General features: G+C 47.4%; 1 protein-coding gene across 4 annotated transcripts in view; it reads right to left on the bottom strand.

The window, feature by feature from the left end:
* Positions 1-19,832, bottom strand: part of LOC144165165 (uncharacterized) — a 380,643-nt gene that overhangs the window by 154,812 nt on the left and 205,999 nt on the right. For all 4 annotated transcript variants that reach the window (XM_077695272.1, XM_077695273.1, XM_077695269.1 and 1 more), the window contains exons 3-4: positions 13,392-13,477; positions 9,801-9,905 (exon numbers count right to left, since the gene is read on the bottom strand). In XM_077695272.1, the coding sequence (XP_077551398.1) occupies positions 9,801-9,905; positions 13,392-13,477 (191 nt within the window). The remainder of the gene's footprint in view (positions 1-9,800; positions 9,906-13,391; positions 13,478-19,832) is intronic.

Raw genomic sequence — 19,832 nt, 5'->3', positions numbered from 1 at the left:
AAACCAGCCACAGCCGGGATGTGGATGACCTTGAAAGTCGGCTGATGAAATATGAAGTAGATGATTGATTGAGTGAGTGTAGGGTTTAACCCGCCGACGCAACGCAGGCGATGAGGCACGCCGCAGTGGAGGGCTCCTGATTAATTTTGACCACCTGGGGATCTGTAACCTAAGCGAAATCTCGCACACACGGGCGTTTTTGCTTTGCGCCTCCATCAGAAAAGCGGCCACCGTGGCCGCGAATCGAACCCGCGACCTCGTTCTCAGCAGCGCAATGCCTTAGCCACTGAGCCACCGCGGCGGGTATGTAGTGGATGTGATTGCCCCGGTATTAACACACATATTTAACACCGCATTATTGACTGGTGTGTTTCCTACTAGCATGCAGGTTGCCAAAGTAAGAGCATGGTGAGAAAGAGAATATAGGAATTTACCGCCCAGTGGCTATTTTTTTTCCAAGGGTCTCCAAAAAGTTTTCCACCTTCGCATTCAAAAGTTTTCGCTTAAGAATAATCTTATATCCGATCATCAGTTTGGATTCCGAAAAGGCTGGTCGACAGAAACAGCACCGCTAGTTCAGAAAGGCATCACATTGAACAATTCTGAAAATGAATTATTTACGCTAGCAATATATTTAGATTTTAGTAAGGCATTCGACCACGTGAGTCACAAACTTTTGCTTGAAAAGTTAGAAAAGTACGGTTTCCGCGGACTATCAAACAAACTCATGCAATCATATCTTCAGGGTAGATCTCAATTCACAGAGCTAAGCGAACATTCGTCACAACGTAGAAGCATTAAGTGCGGATTCCCGCAAGGAATTATTCTAGGCCCCACTCTTTTTCTCTTTTATATAAATGATACAATCACAATAGATAGTTGCGGTAAATTTGTAATTTACGCTGATGACTGCATGGTATTCTTTTCCGGGAAGGATGTGGCGAATCTGTTGGCGAGTGCAAGCCAGTTCTGTTTTAAACTGCAAGCTTGGTGTGAACAGAATGGCCTCATTTTAAATGAATCAAAAACAAACTTCGTCGTGTTTCTTTCACCGGGAACCACAATCAGTGTTCCGGAAACAGTTGTTCTTGGCCCTTATACTGTGTCACTTGAAAAATCAGTGAAAACGCTCGGTGTTATTTTTTCTCAGCACATGTGAAAAAACTAGTTAAAACGAAGCAGAACAGTTGGCATCATAAATCGGAATCACCATTTTTTTGCCAACCACAATTAAAAAGCAATTATACCATGCTCAGTTCAACTCTAGCTTGAGCTATTGCATGCTGGTGTGGGGAAACACTACTTAAAAAAGTATGCGCGAGATGACTGAATTACAAAAAACAGCGCTGCGAATTATTGAAAATGTACATTATCTAGAACACACCGCTACAATCTTTAAAAACATCGAATTACAAAAGTGAAGGATATGTATAACAACAGATTCATATGCAATAACGAAAGCACCTTGAAGGGAAAATTAGATTTGTTTTTAACCTAGTTTACTTAAAGCAAACCACATATCCATACCTGTTCCGTCAACTTTCACCATGGGAATTTACATTTTCCCGCACAAATTATGGGAAAGAAAGATTAAAGCAGGCTTTGCCTAGAATATTAAATTACTTTTACTCAAAAGAAGTCGACATTATAAAACTGAACCCCAAAAAAACTCGAAATGTTCGTTTAAAAAGTGCATGTTACTATCTTTTGTTTTTAGTGTGTTTTATTTCAATGCCACATCATAATGTTTAGTATGTTTTTAAATGTATGTTTTAATGTGTTAATGTACGTTTCCTTCTGTGACTGAATTGTGACCACTGCCGATGGGTGTCCGGAGCCCCATCAAGCCGCAAATCAGCGGCTTTTTCTCCGGCCCCCTTTTCTCGCTGTACTTTTTGGAACGAAAATAAAAGTGATTGATTTATTGTTTGATCTTCAAAAGCTGTTCACCACGCGTAGCGCAGTCACCCTTAGAATCGCAAGTTTCGTCCTTTTCAAACAGCGCACGCTTCATCCCTAGCGGCAAAATGGTACTAGCTGGCGAGCAGTTGACTGCGCATAACGAACTGCGCCCACCGTGTACGGAAATTAAACAGTGCGGCAACAAAACGTGCTTCTTGACGCCTTTCGGCATAATGGGCTCAACAATTGCGCAAACGGAAGGCTCTCCAGCACCAAAGACCATCACAGGTACAAAGGACGCTGATCGGGGATGTAGAACCATATCTTCCGAAACGACCAAAGCGTGTTCGCCCGAGCGTGAAGATTCTTCGGCAAGTGCAGAGTAAAGAACACTGCTTACAGTGAGCTCGCCAGTCGCACAATATAATTTACCACCACATTCTTGCAGGAAGTAAATGCAGAGAACTCGTGCGTAGACTACTGAAGTTCTGTCGTGAAGATTTTGCCCCCCAAAGACACATCCACTGTACAAGTATCAATGGGCCACAATGGTTCACCACCAACACCTCGAAATGTGGCACTGCGATCCCAGCTGAACATTTCTGTGGTTCCAAGGCTGTCTTTAAAGGCTTTTCTCATCGCAGGAATTGTTGGCCCAGTGTCAACCAAAGCCACCGTTTGAATACCATGAATTAAAACTTCAATCTTATTTTTGACCATGTAAGCCGGCAGAGTTATATTTTGTAGAGGCTCTCCGGTAACCTCACTTCCATCGGCCGCGCCGGCCGCGCCTGACGGCGCGGAGGCGATGGAGACTGGCGCTAGAGTAGAGGCGATGGAGTCAAAGTCCTGTACAAAGGATGGGTTGTTGTTACGTGTTGATGACAATAGAGGAGCCCATCGATTACCAGGGTTGAGGTTATTGGGCCGAGCAAACATGAACGTGGGGTCGTCGTTTGGTCCCTGGTGACGACGGAGACAAACCCGCGAAATATGGCCGACTCTTCCACATCGATAGCAGGTGGGTGGTTCCCAAGGAAGATACTGCTGTCCAGGAGAGAATTTTCTTCTTGGAAAACTCGAGCGACGGTACTCTTCCAGGTAGTAGGCGCTCTGTGGACGATGAAAATCTTCCCGTTTCTGGTAGTGGGGCGCCATAGCGTTCACACCCCTTCGCTGGTAGTCGTCCACGTCAGCAACGTTGAACGACAGCCGTGAGGAGTCAAAATGTGTCGTGTGATGGCAACAAGTAGGTCACACATCGCGCAGGGAGCTTCCGTCGCGAGAGGGTGTGCAGCAACGAGTGACGTCTCCATGCCGAAGGAGCTACTCAAATGATTTGTCAGATAGTCGCAGAGAGGTCGGCAGAGGAGCTGACATCCACGCTGCCCACTATTGTGACGTTGGCCAATCGGCCAAACTTGGGCGTAATCCGACGCGCCTTCAGTCCGAAACGTACGGCAAAGGCGAATTACATCGGTGACCGTATTCAAGTTGTCTTTACCGATAAGAAAATTGTATACGTCTTCTGCGATCCCCTTAAGGACATGCCCAGCTCTGTCATCTTCTGGCATGCTGGCGTCAATGATCCGGCACAGCTTGAGGATTTTCTCAATGTAGTTGTGCATGTTTCTCCGGGCACCTGCTCTCTCTGGAGAAGCGTCTGGTCGGCCCTCTTCTTCGCTATCGAGACACCGAATCCTTTCGAATTTCTTAAAAAAAACGATCCGATGTGGTGAACGCTGCCTCGTGGTTTTCAAACCGCGTCAGCGCTGTCTCGTCTAAGTAGATTTCGATGTTCGCACGTAGGGCCACAGCGTCCCAGCGGTTATACTTACTCACTCTTTCATAATGCGCGAGCCATTCAATCACGTCTTATCTGGCCTTCCCTCAAAATGACCACGGTTCCCGATGGGGCTCCTACTGCCCGTTAGTGGTGTCTGGCAACTGGCTTCAGGCGGAGCCATCGTTTCTTGGACGGGCGGGAGGCCAGCAACGCGATGGCTTCGGCGGAGGTCCAGGGACTCTGTTGTCCGCGGAGTAGTACCCCGCATTTTTCAGCAAAAACTGTTACGATGACGTTCAGATGTTTTGGCGTGAGCTGAGGGATTATTTACAAAGCCTTGGTGAGGACCTGCGCTGAGCGTGGTGTCCGACCCCTGAATACCCCAAAAGCACCTCGTTCTCCTCTTCGTCGCCCCGGTGTGTCCGCTGGCGGTGTTGGCCCTTGAAATAGTCAATGCCATCTACCGTGCACAACATTCAACAAGTTCTGTAGAATTGTGTGTGTGTGTGTGTGTGTGTGTGTGTGTGTGTGTGTGTGTGTGTGTGTGTGTGTGTGTGTGTGTGTGTGTCTGTGTCTGTGTATGTGTTTGTGCGCGTGCTCGTCGTCCTACCCCACCATTGTTGCTTATAGGTTGGTTTGTGTAGTATGCATTCCTCCTAGCCACAAGTACCTGATGAGCAGCCACTGCGCTTCTGCCAGCTGTGCTGCAAGCCGGTCTGTCAGTTCCTACGGCAAAACAGATGTTTCAATTGATTTTATTTTTTTATTGCCCAGAATAACCTCGCTGTTTCTTTTCTGTCTTCCCTTGTTCTGGAAGTTTTTACTAGTCGTACTAGTCGCACTGGTATATGGAGCTAACAGCAGCGAAGCTAAGTCAGCGAAGCATCGTAGCACCAATGCTGTTTACATAAGCGACACAGGAATTCGGCGAGGAGGATGCAGAAAGGAGAACAGCACTTCCGAATTCATTCTCCTAATTGATTCACCTAAACGAATCTATAGTGGTTGATTCCTGGCCTACGAACATTCAGATTCTAATCCCCACAAATACTGTGACAGTTTTTGCAAATCTATTCAGTGTCCCTTTAAGGCTTTTTCTTTACAAGGTCACGTTAACAAAGAAAAGCCATTAAGAATTTTTTACTGAGCCTGCCGTGCTGTAGTAGATGAGTTTTTTATGCAAAAGAATTGCTTCTAAGCCATGTGTCGCTGTTATGCCTATTTTCCTCTTTACCATTTAGAAGGGGAACCTGCGTGGAAGGTAATTAAAAGAGCAGCGTCGTCCTCAGTAGCAGAACAGTATAGACGCGTAGCAACCAGGATACGCCTCTCCAAGTGCTTTCTGAACACGAAATAAAACACGTCTCCTTCAAAATAATGGGCAACTCCCGACACCTGCGGCATGCAAGGAGTGCAGCGCTAAAGGCGCAATTAAAGGTGCAATGTTTCCGGTAGGAAAATCAGCCGTGTGACTTCGCTCATATAGTCCGACTAGCTGCTATCTTGCCCACAAAGTTTGAGTTTGACTTGAAAGCGCGTTCGGCCAGCATGTCCGTTCTGCAGCCGCCCGTCGGGTTTGCGCATGCAGGTTCTCCAAAAGATTGCCGCTCAGGCAAGGCATAAGATCAGCACACATGCATGATATAATCGTCACTCACTCGATACGGGTAAAATACGACCGTAAGCGTCACGTGTCCTTCAACGTTTCACTGAGTCGACACTCTGTGAAGAGCTGTTTATAATCTCTGAAGTACATTTGTCCCTGCTGGTAACGCGTATGCTCAAGAAGGAGCCCGAGATTTCAGCTACCGGGACCGCCTCGATCTTGATGAGCACTGGCTTTAGAGGGGCGTGGGACACACAGCGACATGACCACTCACCATCGCTTAGGCCGCCTGAAACACCCTGTGACGCATCTGTCTGGGAACAGGTGGCAGTCTGTAAGGAATCTACTATTGCAGTCTAACCCCTTTCCTAAACATTATAGCTTGTAGCGGCCTGTAACCACAATTTTGCAGTCAACGATGTAGATGGCAATCAGAAGGATCTAATATGCAGACATCGCATTGTATGGCATCAGAAACCGCAACACGCATCGCAGACAACAGCACTAGAGGCTCCAGAGCAATGGGAGGTCATGTGGCAGCTCGGATCCAGAGTCTCAACGTAACCAGGTCAAAGGGGCCGAAGCCGCCGCTAGGGTTCTCGGGCTCCTTGCTGCCATGTGACGGGGAACGACAACCCAAGACTGTCCTTTGTCCCCTTTGGACAAAATAAAGTTTCTTAACTATCATCCTCAGTAGATGTAAGCACTATGATGGGATGGATGCTGTTTTCACAGCCGTAAGCTAGCGCTGAGCCGCCAACGAAAGCAGTCCACCGAATCAGGGACGACAGCGCAGCTGGTACACTGACAACAAGAAGAGGACTACACGCACACTAGCGCTCGTGTGCGTCTGTCATGTGTCAAGGGCCCCCCCTGAAAGGAGATGCAGCAAAACGCGAGAAAAGGAAAAAAACGCCAATTTGAACGGCGCGCCCGGAGTGCACCATTGACTGAACGCTAGCGCCGAAACCCCGAGGCATCATGGTCAAATATGGCAGCGCACTGGTCAGCCAATTAGAGAAGGCCGCAAGGGAGATCAGTGGCGTCATGACCATATATGGACAAGAAAAGGCAAGAAGCCAATAAGAGTGCGCCACAAGAGAGCCCAGAGGGGTTAGAAGCGGGCGCACAAAGAGAAGCGGGAGGCAAGAAACCGGGAGCTGGCAGGAGCACGTGCGCTTCAAGGAACGAGCCAGGGGGACGCGGCCAGGCCATCCACCATGCCATCAGTGCCTGGGAGAGAGCAGGGCGACTTCGCATCGTCACCGTCATCCTAGGTGCACCACGAACCTGTGTGTTCATGGCCGCAGCGGTGGCGGTCGGGCACCTGCGGCCAACGTTTACGCTCTCGTCGACCTTCGTTTCGGCGGCCCCGAAAGGTTACGTTCGTGCCGAGCCTACCTGGCACCTCCAATGGCAACAGCTACAAGAGGGTAGCCACCGAAGAAACCTCAGGACGCGCGAAGACCACACCGTCCAAGGAACGGCAGCGCGCATAGAGCGCCGGCATCAAGGGCCTCCAGCTGGAGCGGCTACCAGGGGGTAACCACCAAGCAAACAAGTCAGGACGCACGGAGCCCACGCCGTCCAAGGAATGACCGCGTGCATCGAACGCCGGCACCTAACTGAGGCGAGGACGGCTACCACCGAGTCGCGGCCACGCAGCGGGTGCGACACGTCAGCGCCGAGGACAGCGGTGTAGGCCAGTCCATTAGCGACACAGGTTGCAACTAGGCCGAAACGTCGAGTTGTGGTAGGAAGGACAATAACTAGGACTCGATGTAAGGATTGTATATGAACTAACTGTGTAGAACTTTATTCTGGATACTTTTGGGTTTTCCGTTGAATTGTATTTCGGGAAATTCAATTTGAGGTTTGATTGTTATCGGGGATGTGCAATTTAGTGGTTTGCTTCAGGGTTTTCCACAGGGGCATTAAAAGTATGTTTTGTTAAATCTGTCAACGGCTTTCCTGTGTCCATCTCTCTGAGCAGGTAAAGACAACCTCACCATCTGTTCACGTGACAGTAAAAACAATTGGCGTTACTCCCAGGATTGATTTATCCTGACCCAGGATATTTGCATCGGGGCTAGTCACGTGTCTTACCAGCTGCGATAATAGACTTGGGAAAGCTGGTATCGTTGTGCAGCACATTAGGCTTAAGTAAGGAAGAGGCGATGGCTTGATAAGGAAAACGCCAGGCTTGATAGGGAGGAGGAATTGCAGCGTGAGGAAAACGCGAGGAGGAGGAGGAATACACGTTCCGAGGAAGGAGTTCGCCTTGGGGAAGAGTCGTTATTCCAGGACCCCTTCCAGCGTCTTGGGCTCTCTTCACCAGCCAAAGCTGGTCATCAGGGTCCGAGCTGGACAGTGCTCTTTTCCAGTGCTCAGGGGAAGGGAAGGGCAGGGGAGGGTAGGTTAGGGTTTTATCGCAGTCCACACAATGTGGTAAAGCGTGCCCAGAGCCTCACAGAAGCGGCATTGCGAGGAGTACAGGGTGCGGGACAGAATGTGGGCTCTACTTGGGTGGGGAAAGTTATTGGTTTGGATGCCTCGAAGGTGGCGTTCTGGTTCTTTTGTGAGGTTTTTGTGTGGAGGAGGGTGCATTATTCGCTGGAGGCGGTAGTGCTGCGTGATTGCCTTGTAGGACAAGAGGGGACAGTCACGCCGCTGCTCGTCGAACTCCTGACTAGCCCGGTGTGTCAGATCACGGGCATGCTGATGGGCCACTTCGTTGCCAGGCACGTCGGCATGGGCGGGAGCCCAAATAATCCTTACGCGGTGGATTCTGCAGGATAATTTGTGTGGCGGGGCTGAGACGAAGCCGCTGGAGAATGTTCTGCATTCTTGTTGGCAGTCCGTAATAATGATCTCTGCAGGAGTTTGAGCAATCGCTAGGGCTATGGCCACTTTTGCCTGTTGTGCATGGGTGGTAAGAATTGATGCACTTGTGAGGAGGGCTTGAGCTGTACTCACAACAGCAGTCATAGGCTTTATAAGGAGAAGGGGGTGCTGGATATGAAGTTACGTTTGGCAGAAACAAGTGAACGGAGTTCCCGCGTGGAGCTGGATTCAGGGATTCACCATACGTCACGTGAATGGATGGCGAGGTTGTCTACACCAGCTCAGAGAGATGCACGGAGGAACGCCATTAACAGGTTTAACAAAACATACTTTTAATGCCCACTTGGAAAACCCCTAAGCACACCCCCGATAACAACCAAACCTCAAAGTGAATATCCCAAGATACAATTCACCGGAAAACCAAAAAGTATGTACAATTAAGTTCTACACAGTTAATTCATATACAATTCTTACATCGACTCTTCGTTATTGTCCTTCCTACCACAACTTCCTAGTTGTATCCTACGACTGTGTCTCTAATGGACTGGCCTACACCGCTGTTGTCGGCGCTGACGTGTCGCACCCGTTGCGTGGCCGCGACTCGGTGGTAACCGTCCTCGTCTAGCTTCGGTGCCGGCGTTCAATGCGCTCGGTCGTTCCTTGGACGGCGTGGGTTCAGCGCATCCTGAGGCTGCCTGGGTGGCTTTCCTCTTGTAGCCGCTGCCGCTGGAGGTCCCAGGTAGGCTTCGCACGAACGTAGCCTCCTGGGGCCGTCGAAACGAAGGTCGACGGAACGTAGACGTTGGCCGCAGGTGCCCGACCGCTACCGCTGGAGCCACGAAGACACAGGTTCGTGGTGCACCTAGGATGACGGTGCCAATGCGAAGTCGGCCCGCTCCCGCCCAGGCTCAGATGGCATGGTGGATGGCCTGGCCGCGACCCCCTGCCTCGTTCCTTGAAGCCCACGTGCTCCTGCCGCCTCCTGGCTTCTTGCCTCCCGGTTTCTTGACTTCCGCGTCTCTTTGTGCGCCCCGCTTTTAACCTCTCTAGACTCTCTCGTGGCGTGCTGTCATTGGCTTCTTGCCTTTTATTGCCCGTATATGGTCATGACGCCACTGGTCTCCTGCGCGGTGTTCTCTAAATGACTGGCTAGTGCGCTGCTATATTTTCGGCGCTAGCGTTCGGTCATTGGTGCACTCCGGGTGCGCCTTCCAAATGGCGTTTTTTTTGTTCTTTTTTTTTCCTTTTCTTGGGTTTTGCTACATCCCCTCTTAGGGGTACCCTTGGCACATGACAGCGTTCAATCCTCTTTTTGCTGTCCGTAAGTGAGCTGCCCTCCCTTTCCCTCATCATGTTCAACCAGCACGCTCAAATAGCCAGTGTAGTGCATTTTATAGTTTACAGAAATTTTCCAGAAACACCAGGCTACACGGTAGCTGTCACTTAACGAAGACACCGCAACAGGTTGCTCTATTTTCTGGTAGATCCTTATTTTGAATGTAAAGTGTTGCAGGTCTCCTCGTGCCATAATTGCTGCAAAGCTTTGCCTAGGCCGGGCTAAGACACAGCTCCTGGCTAACTATTCCGCGCTCAAGGGGTGGAAACTGTCTTCGGGGGGCAGGGGATAGCGAATGTCCTGTGAGAAGCTAAAATAGCGCCTACCTGGTCCTTGATAGCGATGATCGCTCTGAGGCACCAGAGAATGATGAGGATGATGCAGCTTGCTGACACCCACACGATCCACGGTATCAGGTAATAGCGTCGATTCTGAAACAAGGAAACAAAGTTCTTGATGTGACGCGGGAGCGCAAGTGGCCCGGCTCTTTGAAGTTTGTGCGATAGTTCTGAAGGCTCCCATTAATTCCAGTTTTGAACTGGCTCGTGCAAAGGTGGATGTGCAGTAGCTGCTGGGGCGATGTGGGTAAGCGCCTGCCTAGCACCCCGCCTTGTCTGTACATACCCGTCTCTCAAGCGGTACCCGTAGCTCGCCGTACAACGAGTGTAAATTTCCACGGCACGTTATACGGCTAAATTTTAAGGTTACCTAATTTTGAGCCTTGAGCCTTCAATGTTGAACGTCATCGAACCTTGAGCGCAACGTCACTCTTTGATTTGTGTCGGTGTCGTGTGCCAGTGTTCGTCGTGTGTCGCCAAGCTAGATGAGCGCGTGATGATGTTCGCTATCGGCCAGCGCACTACGCGCAGGCTCCTTCGCCATCTGTAGCGGGTCCGCGTCGCGACACGCTCGGAAAAGTTCTCAACGGGATGCGGGCACCGTTTGGTGCCTCAACGCAGGTCGTTAGGCGCAAGCTACGCCATGTTCCTGCTCTGAAATTGGCGATGTGGCAGAAAGCCACGAAGTGGCACGCACCAGCCACAGTTTAGCTGTAGCATCCACCATTGTTGAATTCCAATGGCAGAACGGGAGCGCCACCGCAGACCACGATGCTCCTTCGAAGAGCAGGTGCCACGAAACTGCCTTTGGAATGCACGCACTCCCCCCGGAGCAAATGCCGAAGCATAATGGGAATACGAATTTCCGGGCAGCCTTTGCATCGAGCCCTTCCAAAAACGCCTGCTTCCCTGCAAGCGTTTCTTCTTGTCGCGCCTCAACCAAAGTCCTTTGATCGGCTTTTTTGCCCATGGAGGGACTTTAGTAGCCTCGGCGGCGTCCAACAGCGTTCTGGACAAACGTTTCACCGGCTTTTTGGTAGGCAGGCGACAAAAAGGGAAAAGAAACACCCAAGGTGCGCTAATACGCCATGTCCACCCAGTGGCCGATCGAGTTTGAGCTGTCGCACTCGCTTTTCTTAATTAAGCAGAAAGCATGCACATGACACGACGTCAAGCACCTATTTTCCCGTTGTGACTGTGGCCGTTGCGCGTATTTGCCGGAGCGGGCGCCATGGCGATTCCAGCAGTGGAGTAGAGCGGAAGCAGACGGCGACGACGCCACGAGAAAAGACGAGGCGAGTTCCGGCCGACTCCGCTGATTTCGGGAGAGCAACTGTTCTTGCTCCACGGAGCGACCTCCGCGGCGACGGCGCTCTCGATCGGCCATTGGAACAAGATTTAGTTGCTCCCGATCTGCCGTTGGAACGTGTCTGCTCCAGACGGAGCACAAATGTTGCTCCGACAGCGCTCCGGATCTGCCATTGGAATTCATTACCGCGCAAGAACAAGCATTCTCGGCAGGAAAAGTCTTTCAAGGTTCTTTGGCTCCTCCATTCCTATCCTGCAGCGTAGAAAGCGTTACATATAGAGAGTAGCCAATAGCCCCAAGCGTTTGCAGGATAGCATGTACCTGTGGAACCAAACCACTTCCTCAAAGCTGTTGATGAAGTGGGGTGAGGATATCATTACATCGGTTTCACCCTTTTGCGTCAGTGAGAGAACCTTTCTGCGCACACAGGGATAGCATCACAAATGATGTTCAGCGAAGCTCACCGGTAAGTCGGGCTGTACACATCGGCTGTAAAAATTGCCAATCCATACTTATAAAAAGAAGATCTCGATACACTGATTGACTGAATCATCAACGCCCAGCCAGAAGTGCTACCTTTAGAGACTGAAACTTCGGTGGCACATTACCATGATGCCGTCGCGTGTCGATAAAGCAGAATTTTTTGAAATCTCTTCTTTACCAGACAAAAATTGGTAAATTGTGCTTTCGCAAATTTGTGATTATATCGCTCCCCCGGGCAGACATCGAAGTGCTTTTGGCCCTAACCAACAATATTTGTGTGAATCTGCATTTCGGAGCAAATTTGCTGCATTTAGAGATTCCCCAGTATGTGCCTTGTGATTACGTATCCCACAGGTTGTTGCAGATAAACGTTGCTGGTACAAATGCACACTTATTCGCCCTGCGACGCCTGTAAATGGGGAAAATGATTTTTTTTAATGAGACTCACGACAGGCCGCAAACGCCAACCATTTCATGTGAACGCCAAGCCAAACTGCTGGTTTTGGAAACTTTAAATTTGAGCAGCAGATTCCGATCATGGTGTAGCAGATCAATAGGGCACAACTATTTTTAAATTGTACGCCTCAGAGCGCCGCGCCAAAACATTGTAACACACAACTCTTCTTTTTATCGCAGGCCCCTTGACATATCGAACATATTTTGGTGATATCGGTAGATAATGGAAATGCGTAAAAACTGTTTTAAGATATTTTTATAACAGCTATGCAATAAGAAGGATCAATATTTCCGGAAAATATTTATTTTTACGAATTTCCCAACAATTATTCAGCCCGTCGATATATCCAATTTCTGTGCGGTTATAAATGCTGGTCATGAAATTCCACAAAAACCAATTTCGGGATTTTGTATCAACACTCGCATAAGGATGCGAGCCCTTTTAAATACATCAATCTGGAAGTGGAATTTAGTTCACTTTTCCATCTGTTCGGAAGTTCTGCAACCCCACGCCTCCCGTGGGAGCCCATGTTATTTATTATAAAACTATTACTGAAACCTGAAAATACTTCCCATGAGTCATTTCGATCAAATTTGTTTCATAGAGTGCGCATAAAGAACCAGGTGCAGGCGTTTCCCACAACCGCAAAGAAGAGCCCGTGTATTGGCAGCAGGTGGGAGTTCTTAGTTGTATAACACTCCAAAATAGGACAAGCAAGAGAAAACTCCACAAAGGTTCTACCCATTCGCGTAATTAGTGCAGTGGCCATGCACGAGTGCCAGGCACTACCCCTGGTGACAAAGTACAGCGGTATTCGGGCCTTATTAGCGATAACAAACGACGCCAAGTGATAGAACAAACGCATTAACCAAAAATTGTGTTTGTCGAAACTCTGTGTCAACGTCCAGGCCTCAATCACCCAAAAATCATGTCCAAGAAGCTGCCCTATCTTTTCGCGGCAGGAAACGGTTGTGGTTGCACTTGTTGCGTCATATAAGGCAAGATTTGGCGGTGACAAGCATTTTGCCGTTCGTTGATCATTTATGTATTTCATTAAAAAAAAAACAAAGTGTATTTTCAAGTGAAGTGTTGCAGTTTATGTATAAACTAAAGAACATTTTGGTACAATCATAAATTTTTTTATGCGCATAGGCTTTACCGAGGTGTTCTTGCGAAAAACTAGTGCGCCATATGTGCCCAGCGGAAGTACCCTGAGCTCCACTTGAGCTTATTGTTATTCGCAGTGCAGGCACCAAGTTGAGATTGAAAACAGAAAAATCCTGCCTTTGAGTCACGCGCACAGAGAACAATGAAAGCATTAGATACTCACCTTCACTAAGCCAATAACCAGGAAACCACTGAACAGCACGACGAGCAGATTGTCCGGCAAGAGAAGCTTGAGAGATGTCAGCTTGTCTACGAAGTAAAAAAGCGCGCAGTGGAATTAGGGCGAGAAATGTTGACTTTGGGTAAAGCAACGTACAAATAACCTGCTTACTCTCCGCGGCTCTGGACGGGTAAAGGGAAACTTGGTTCTACACCAAGTTTCCTTTTAACGCGAAAGCATTATTTACTCGGTATGTGTATGCCCGGTTCCTCTGGCGCAAAATGGCACACGGCTGGCACACAATGTGGCCCAAGAATCAAAACCCCCAGAGCTTGAACCCGAAGCAAGACCGTTCCAAATTGCCAGTGCTCGAGCATGCGAACGTTCTTGAGCGCGACAGAAGTGCAAAGCATCTTTGACACACTATAGAACCGATCGTACTAGCGTTTCTTTACCATGGATAACCTTTAGATTGATGCGAACCACAAGAAAAGAGGGTTAAGAGGAACGCCGCTTTCTGTGCTTGCTTCACTGCAAATGACAAGCGACGGTTTCCCTGTGCCGGCGCTCGCCGCGTAACTCCCTCCATCACTCACCCTCTCGCTCTCTCATGATGAATGGAATGAAGGTCGGTTTCCCTGCCTCGCACTGCGTCGCACTAGCACGCATTTATTTCCTGCTTATTCTGCCTTGAACTGTACGGGCTCTGTTCCCTTGGTCATTGCTTTTATCGCGCGCGAGCTGGAGCCTTTCTGCTCTTTTAAGGGCCTGGCTTTTCTCTCGTTTCCGTGAAAAACTACCTAAGGTCTTCTGTTAGCTAAAATAATCCTCCCGGGTATATGCACTTTCAATTTGCTAGTCGAAGGTTTTCTTGGCGCAATTTTGTTCCAAATTTTTTTATTACTTCGTATTTGTGACGCCGGAAGTTCGTTTAGATCCAAAAATACGTTTTCACAACAGTAACCAAAAAACTAAGTTTCGAGCATGAAAGGTGGAGGAAGAAGGAAAAACGGTGCTTAACTTCTGTCGTTCGGCAATGAGACTCTTTCACTTTTCAAGTTAGTACATTTTTAGGGAGAACTTGTAATTCTGCGGATTGTTCAATTCCCGGCCGCGGCGCCCGTTTTTCTGATGGAGGCGAACAGCCCGTGTTTTTGAGATTTCGGCGCACGTCAAACATCCCAAGGTGGTCAAAATTAATCTGGAGCCCTCCACTACGGTGCGCCTCATGGCTTGTGTAGCAATCAAAATTTAATTTTGGCGGATTCACAAATATTCAACTTAACTATCATGTTTCGCGCGTGTCTTCCTCACACTGGTTTCTGGCGATCACGGACTGTTTAAACGTTATCAACAATCAAATTCTAGAAACTGCAAGAGATAGGGAAATTCTACTGTCATTTAGCCATTCCAGTCCGCGCCGCTCAGGACAGCGAGGGCACCTTGAAAGAGCGCATCAGTTCTTAAACGAGGAACCTGCTCTTTGTCGTTCAGCGCCATGAGCCGTTTTTTTTTCGTTTACAAGATGGCTTAACAAAGCCCACGACAAAATGTGCCTTGATTGAAGAGAATAACCGACCAGCCCGCCACGCCACGGACATTTAGCTCAAATTTGATGCAGTGGGCATTGCGGGAGCGGCAAGGGTAATGATGCCTACAACGTCTTTCTGCTTCATGATACAGGTCACAGCTGTTCTGCTTGGGAGTCTACCGGCTATCAACAAAGGAACGCAAGGTGCCGCACGTGACCATCAAGAAATCGTGAGGCACTCGGAATCAACGAGCACCGACCGCTGCCCGGTCACCGAAAGTGCGCCGTTCATCCCGGCGCACACGGAGACTGCGTGGCGTTCCACCGGAGCAACGTCCCATCACGTGACCCTCCCAGAGGCTACAAAAGCATCGCCAAAAGCGGCAGCGGCAAGGGCAACATGCCTAGAACGTTTTAAGAGCGAATGCTCTTTATAAGCGACCCCAAACCATCCACCGCCGGCGTCGGCGGCGGCGTCCGCAGTGCTCTTTAAAGAAAAAACAGCATCCGGCGCCAGGTTTCGATCCGAGGACTTTGCGGGCCGCAGCGCGACGCGCTACCGACCAAGCCACAGACGCGACGGTGATATCAGTGTTAGACGCGCCTTATATCTTTAACGCATTCAAACTACGTCGTCAGCGGCGTGCGTTGGCGACTCAGCGGCGTTATAGCGGCTTGATAACTGCGTGGTGTACACGTGATACTACAAACCCGATGGAAGAGATGGAAGAGAAGGCGGTGAGGGGGTGGGCTGCGGGGGCCGAGCGCAAGCGCCGCAAGCGGGCCGACAACCGTGCATTCGCACTTTCACATTCTCCCCCTCGGGGAAATGCGGGGGAATTTTTTCTGCTTCATGATACAGGTTAGTGGTTACCTACCTGGATATTGTTATAGAGGCGATAATCGTTACTTGCTGCTGCTGCCCTGTCCACTGCGCGTGAAAACTTTGCTCACATGTATTCACTGTCGGTTGATCTGCTTGTATGCGGGGATATTGAAGCAAACCCTGGTCCCGGTGGTAGTGAAATGTTGGCAAAAATCTTCGAGGGTCACGCCAAAACACATTCCTGCATTGAAAAAATACAGGGTTCGCAAGACTTGCTAGAAAAGAAGACTTCGGCGTTAGCAGAGCGCATTGACAAAGTGGACGAACAACTTGAAAAACTTAGTTCTCTACCCTCCAAAGTCCAAGATGTGGAAGGAACGGTTACAAGATTAAACGGAGATTGTCTTCTTGACAAATAAGGTTGATGAACTGGAAAATAGAAGCCGCCGAAACAACCTGGCCATATACGGTATAGAAGAACCACGTGGGGAAACTGCAGATGGCCGGCTAAAAAAGTGAAACATGAAGTTTTCAGCGACGCGCTGCAGGTTACAATCTCGGGCATCGAAAAATGTCATCGCATTGGGCATAAAGCCAAAGATAAATCCCGACCTGTTGTTTTCAAGTTCCTGGACTATCGAGAAAAAGCAGTTGTAATGAACAACTGTAATAAAATTAACGGAAGTTCGATATCAATATCGGAAGATTTTTCCTACATGGGAAGAGAAATAAGAAAAAAAATTCTGGAACAGCTCAGCTGGTGAAAGGGATAACGGATCGAAAGTAAAGCTCTTTTTTGATAAACTAAGTGTGGATGACGTCATGTTCGGGTGGAGCGAAACTACCGGTTCCCGTTATAGGCTAAATAAACAGGGTAATTTACGGCAACAGCAGGACAACCTGTCCCTTAAAATACTGAACGTGAATTGCAGAAGTAGCAGGTCCAGGCGTGACCTGGTCAGGTCCAGGTCCAGGTGTCTGGTCCAGGTCCAGGCATGACGATTTTTCTTTTCAAGTGCATTCATTCTAAGTTTGACTGCCCTTGCCTTGTGAGCTCTGTTCTCCTGCGAGTGCCAAGCATGCCACTGCGGCCGCAAGGCTGCTTTCATGTTGACAAAATTCTGAGCTTGGTACCAGCTAACCGATGCCAACATGCCTTTAACTGTCTTTTTTTATCTGCCATTGGCATTTTTTAGCAAGGACATGGTTCTTTTTAAACGCTCTTTGAAAAATTTTCCATCTTGAATGCACATGTTCTATAGCGCGGTCGCACATGCACTTCTCCCTCTGTTCTTTTGTGTCGTAGCGAAGAGAATCATCACGATTGTGCTTGTATTTGTCGTTTAGTGTACACACAATCTCCGTGCTCTTGTTGCTCAGAAAATGTCTCTGTCTCTTTGATAACTCTCCTTCTTTGTGTATATATACCCATATAATTGTACTGTTACTTCCCTTTTCATATTCTGTCTTTTGTATGCCTTATATGTCTGTATTCTATGCATCACCCGAGAAGGCCATTGCGCTGTTGGTGAGCATTTCAAATAAATAAATAAATAAATAAATAAATAAATAATCAAACCTTAATCATGAAAAGAATGCCTGACGTGCCTGGTGTAGAAGCTATCTTTTGCAAAGTGTACTCTGGGAAAGTTAGGCACGTTATAGGTCCTTTGTACAGGCCTCCTGGTTCTGGTAGTGACATCCGGGAAAACCTAAAAACGTATCTAGATGCGCAGGTCAGGCTTGGGGACAGAATCATTCTAGCAGGCGACTTTAATCTTCCCGATGTCGACTGGTCAACTTTCACACACGCTAACCGAAATATTCACTGTGAAACGATGCTTGATATTGCTTTCGCGTTTGACCTACAGAAAGTAGTCAAAAACTACACCAGAACTCATGGTGACTCAAAATCAATACTTGACTTATTTTTTCTAAGTGTATCGATTACAGCCCAAACATCGTGTGAAGTAATACCAGGAATATATGGATCATTCTGCAGTATTACTTGAATTAACTGGTGTAGCACTCCAACGTAAAAACCTAATGTCCAGTTTCCCCAACTTTTCTCGAGCAGACGATGTCTCTATCATTGACACGCTTGCCTTTAAAACGATGTTTTCTCATCCTATTTCGGAGATATAAACGACCTTTGGTATAAATTCAAAATAATAGCAAAGGAATGTATTGACAAATATGTTCCCCGGATTGTAAGGAGGTCGGAGAACAAAAATGCTTGGATCTCTCGGGACTCATTGCGGTTACAAAGGAAACTAAAACGACTTCAGGCAAAGAAAAAACTTCTAACTGTACTTGCATTGCAAATGAAAAAGCAGACATTCAATTAAAGCTAAAAACACAAGTACGAACTGACAAGCAACGGTATTTCGGAGAGTCTTTACCAAACTTTATAGCCACGTCCCCTGAGAGATTCTGGCGGCACGTACGTCCGACTTCTGTCAGGTGTGATGTATTTGATATTGAAGGTGAACAAGTAGATGACGCAAAAAGATCTCAGAGGCTTTCAATGAGCAGTTTAAGAGCGTTTTCACTGTTGATGATAATATAATACCAAACTTTGACGCAAATTTTCTGTCCGTACCAGATGCTATGAAGTGAAGCTGGAATTTTGAACATCCTGTTGAAACTAGATGTCAAAAAGGCACCAGGGCCGGACGAAATAGCCAACGCTTTTTTCAAAAGATATGCAGAATGGACATCGAAATACTTGTGTGTTCTGTTTACTAAATCTTTCTGTGAAGGACCAATACCGGACGACTGGGGAAGCACCAGGGTAAAACCTATACATAAGAGCTGGAAAAAAAACTGCATCAAGAACTATCGTCCCATCTCCTTCACTTGCACGGCAGGTAAACTTCTAGAACACATTATTCATAGCCACATTACGCAGTTTATCGATCAACATAATATTTTAACAAAGCATCAACATAGATTTCGAAAAGGTTTCGGAAACAATACATGATTTTGCGCTCACCATTAATAACGGCAAACAAACTGATGTAATTTGAATGGATTTCCAAAAAGCATTTGATAAGGTCTCTCATAAGAAGTTACTTCATGAACTCCGCAAAATTATAAGTAACCATCAGCTCTTGAATTGGCTTACAGCATACATTACCAATCGTAAACAGTTTGTTGTATTCAATAAAGAAAGTTCTGAAGATGTTTCTGTAGGCTATGGCGTCCTCAGGGGTCGGTGCTTGGGCCCCTTCTTTTTCTTTCGTTTGTTAATGATATTGTCTGGAACATCCTGTGAAAATACGATTGTATGCCGATGACTGTATTATCTACACGGAAGTGAACAGTGTATCCGATCAGATTCTTTTAAATCACACACTCAACAAAATTGTTCTCTAGTGTGACAAGTGACAAATGTGCATTAACTTTGACGAAACAGTATTTATGAGAATTACTAACCGGGAGAGTCCTTTAGCGTATACGTATTCCGCGAACAATAATTTCCTTCATGAAGTATATGAATACAAATACTTGGGCCTCTCCATTTCAAATAATTTAACTTGGGCTCACCACACTTATTATGTGGCAAGAAATGCCAACTGTAAGCTTTTCTATTTACGAAGAGCTTTAAAATTCAGCACTCATTACGTCCGAATGACCGCACATAAAGCTCTTATTCTTCCCTCATTAAATTATCCAGCTATTTTATGGGACAGCTACGGGCGTACATCTGTTTCAACCCTGTTATCCAGAGCCAATTTACCACTAATAGCTCAGAGAAACTGTTTAGCCAGGCTAAAATGTCTCTATCAAATAGTAAAAAGCCACTATAAATTACACATTTCTAACATAATAACATTTTTCTCCGGGTATGCCACAAGGCAAAGGCATCAAATGACAATTACTTCTTTTCGTACACGCAACAATACCTTCAAATATTCCTTATTTCCGTGGACCATTACTGAATGAATCCAGCTTACGAGCACCCAAGTACAACAGCCTTCACTTGCCTTGTTTACATCATCTTTAATTTAGTTCTGAAATTATGTTATTTGTTCTTTCTTATATACCTATGTATTTGTTGTTTGCCTTTTTTTGTGATCTTGTC

Source organism: Haemaphysalis longicornis, unplaced genomic scaffold (assembly GCF_048455015.1).
Source record: "Haemaphysalis longicornis isolate Haplotype H1 unplaced genomic scaffold, Haemaphysalis longicornis Haplotype H1 scaffold_14, whole genome shotgun sequence".
NCBI lineage: Eukaryota > Metazoa > Arthropoda > Arachnida > Ixodida > Ixodidae > Haemaphysalis > Haemaphysalis longicornis.
Note: the sequence above shows the minus strand (reverse complement) of the source record. Positions and strands in the feature narration are given on the sequence as shown.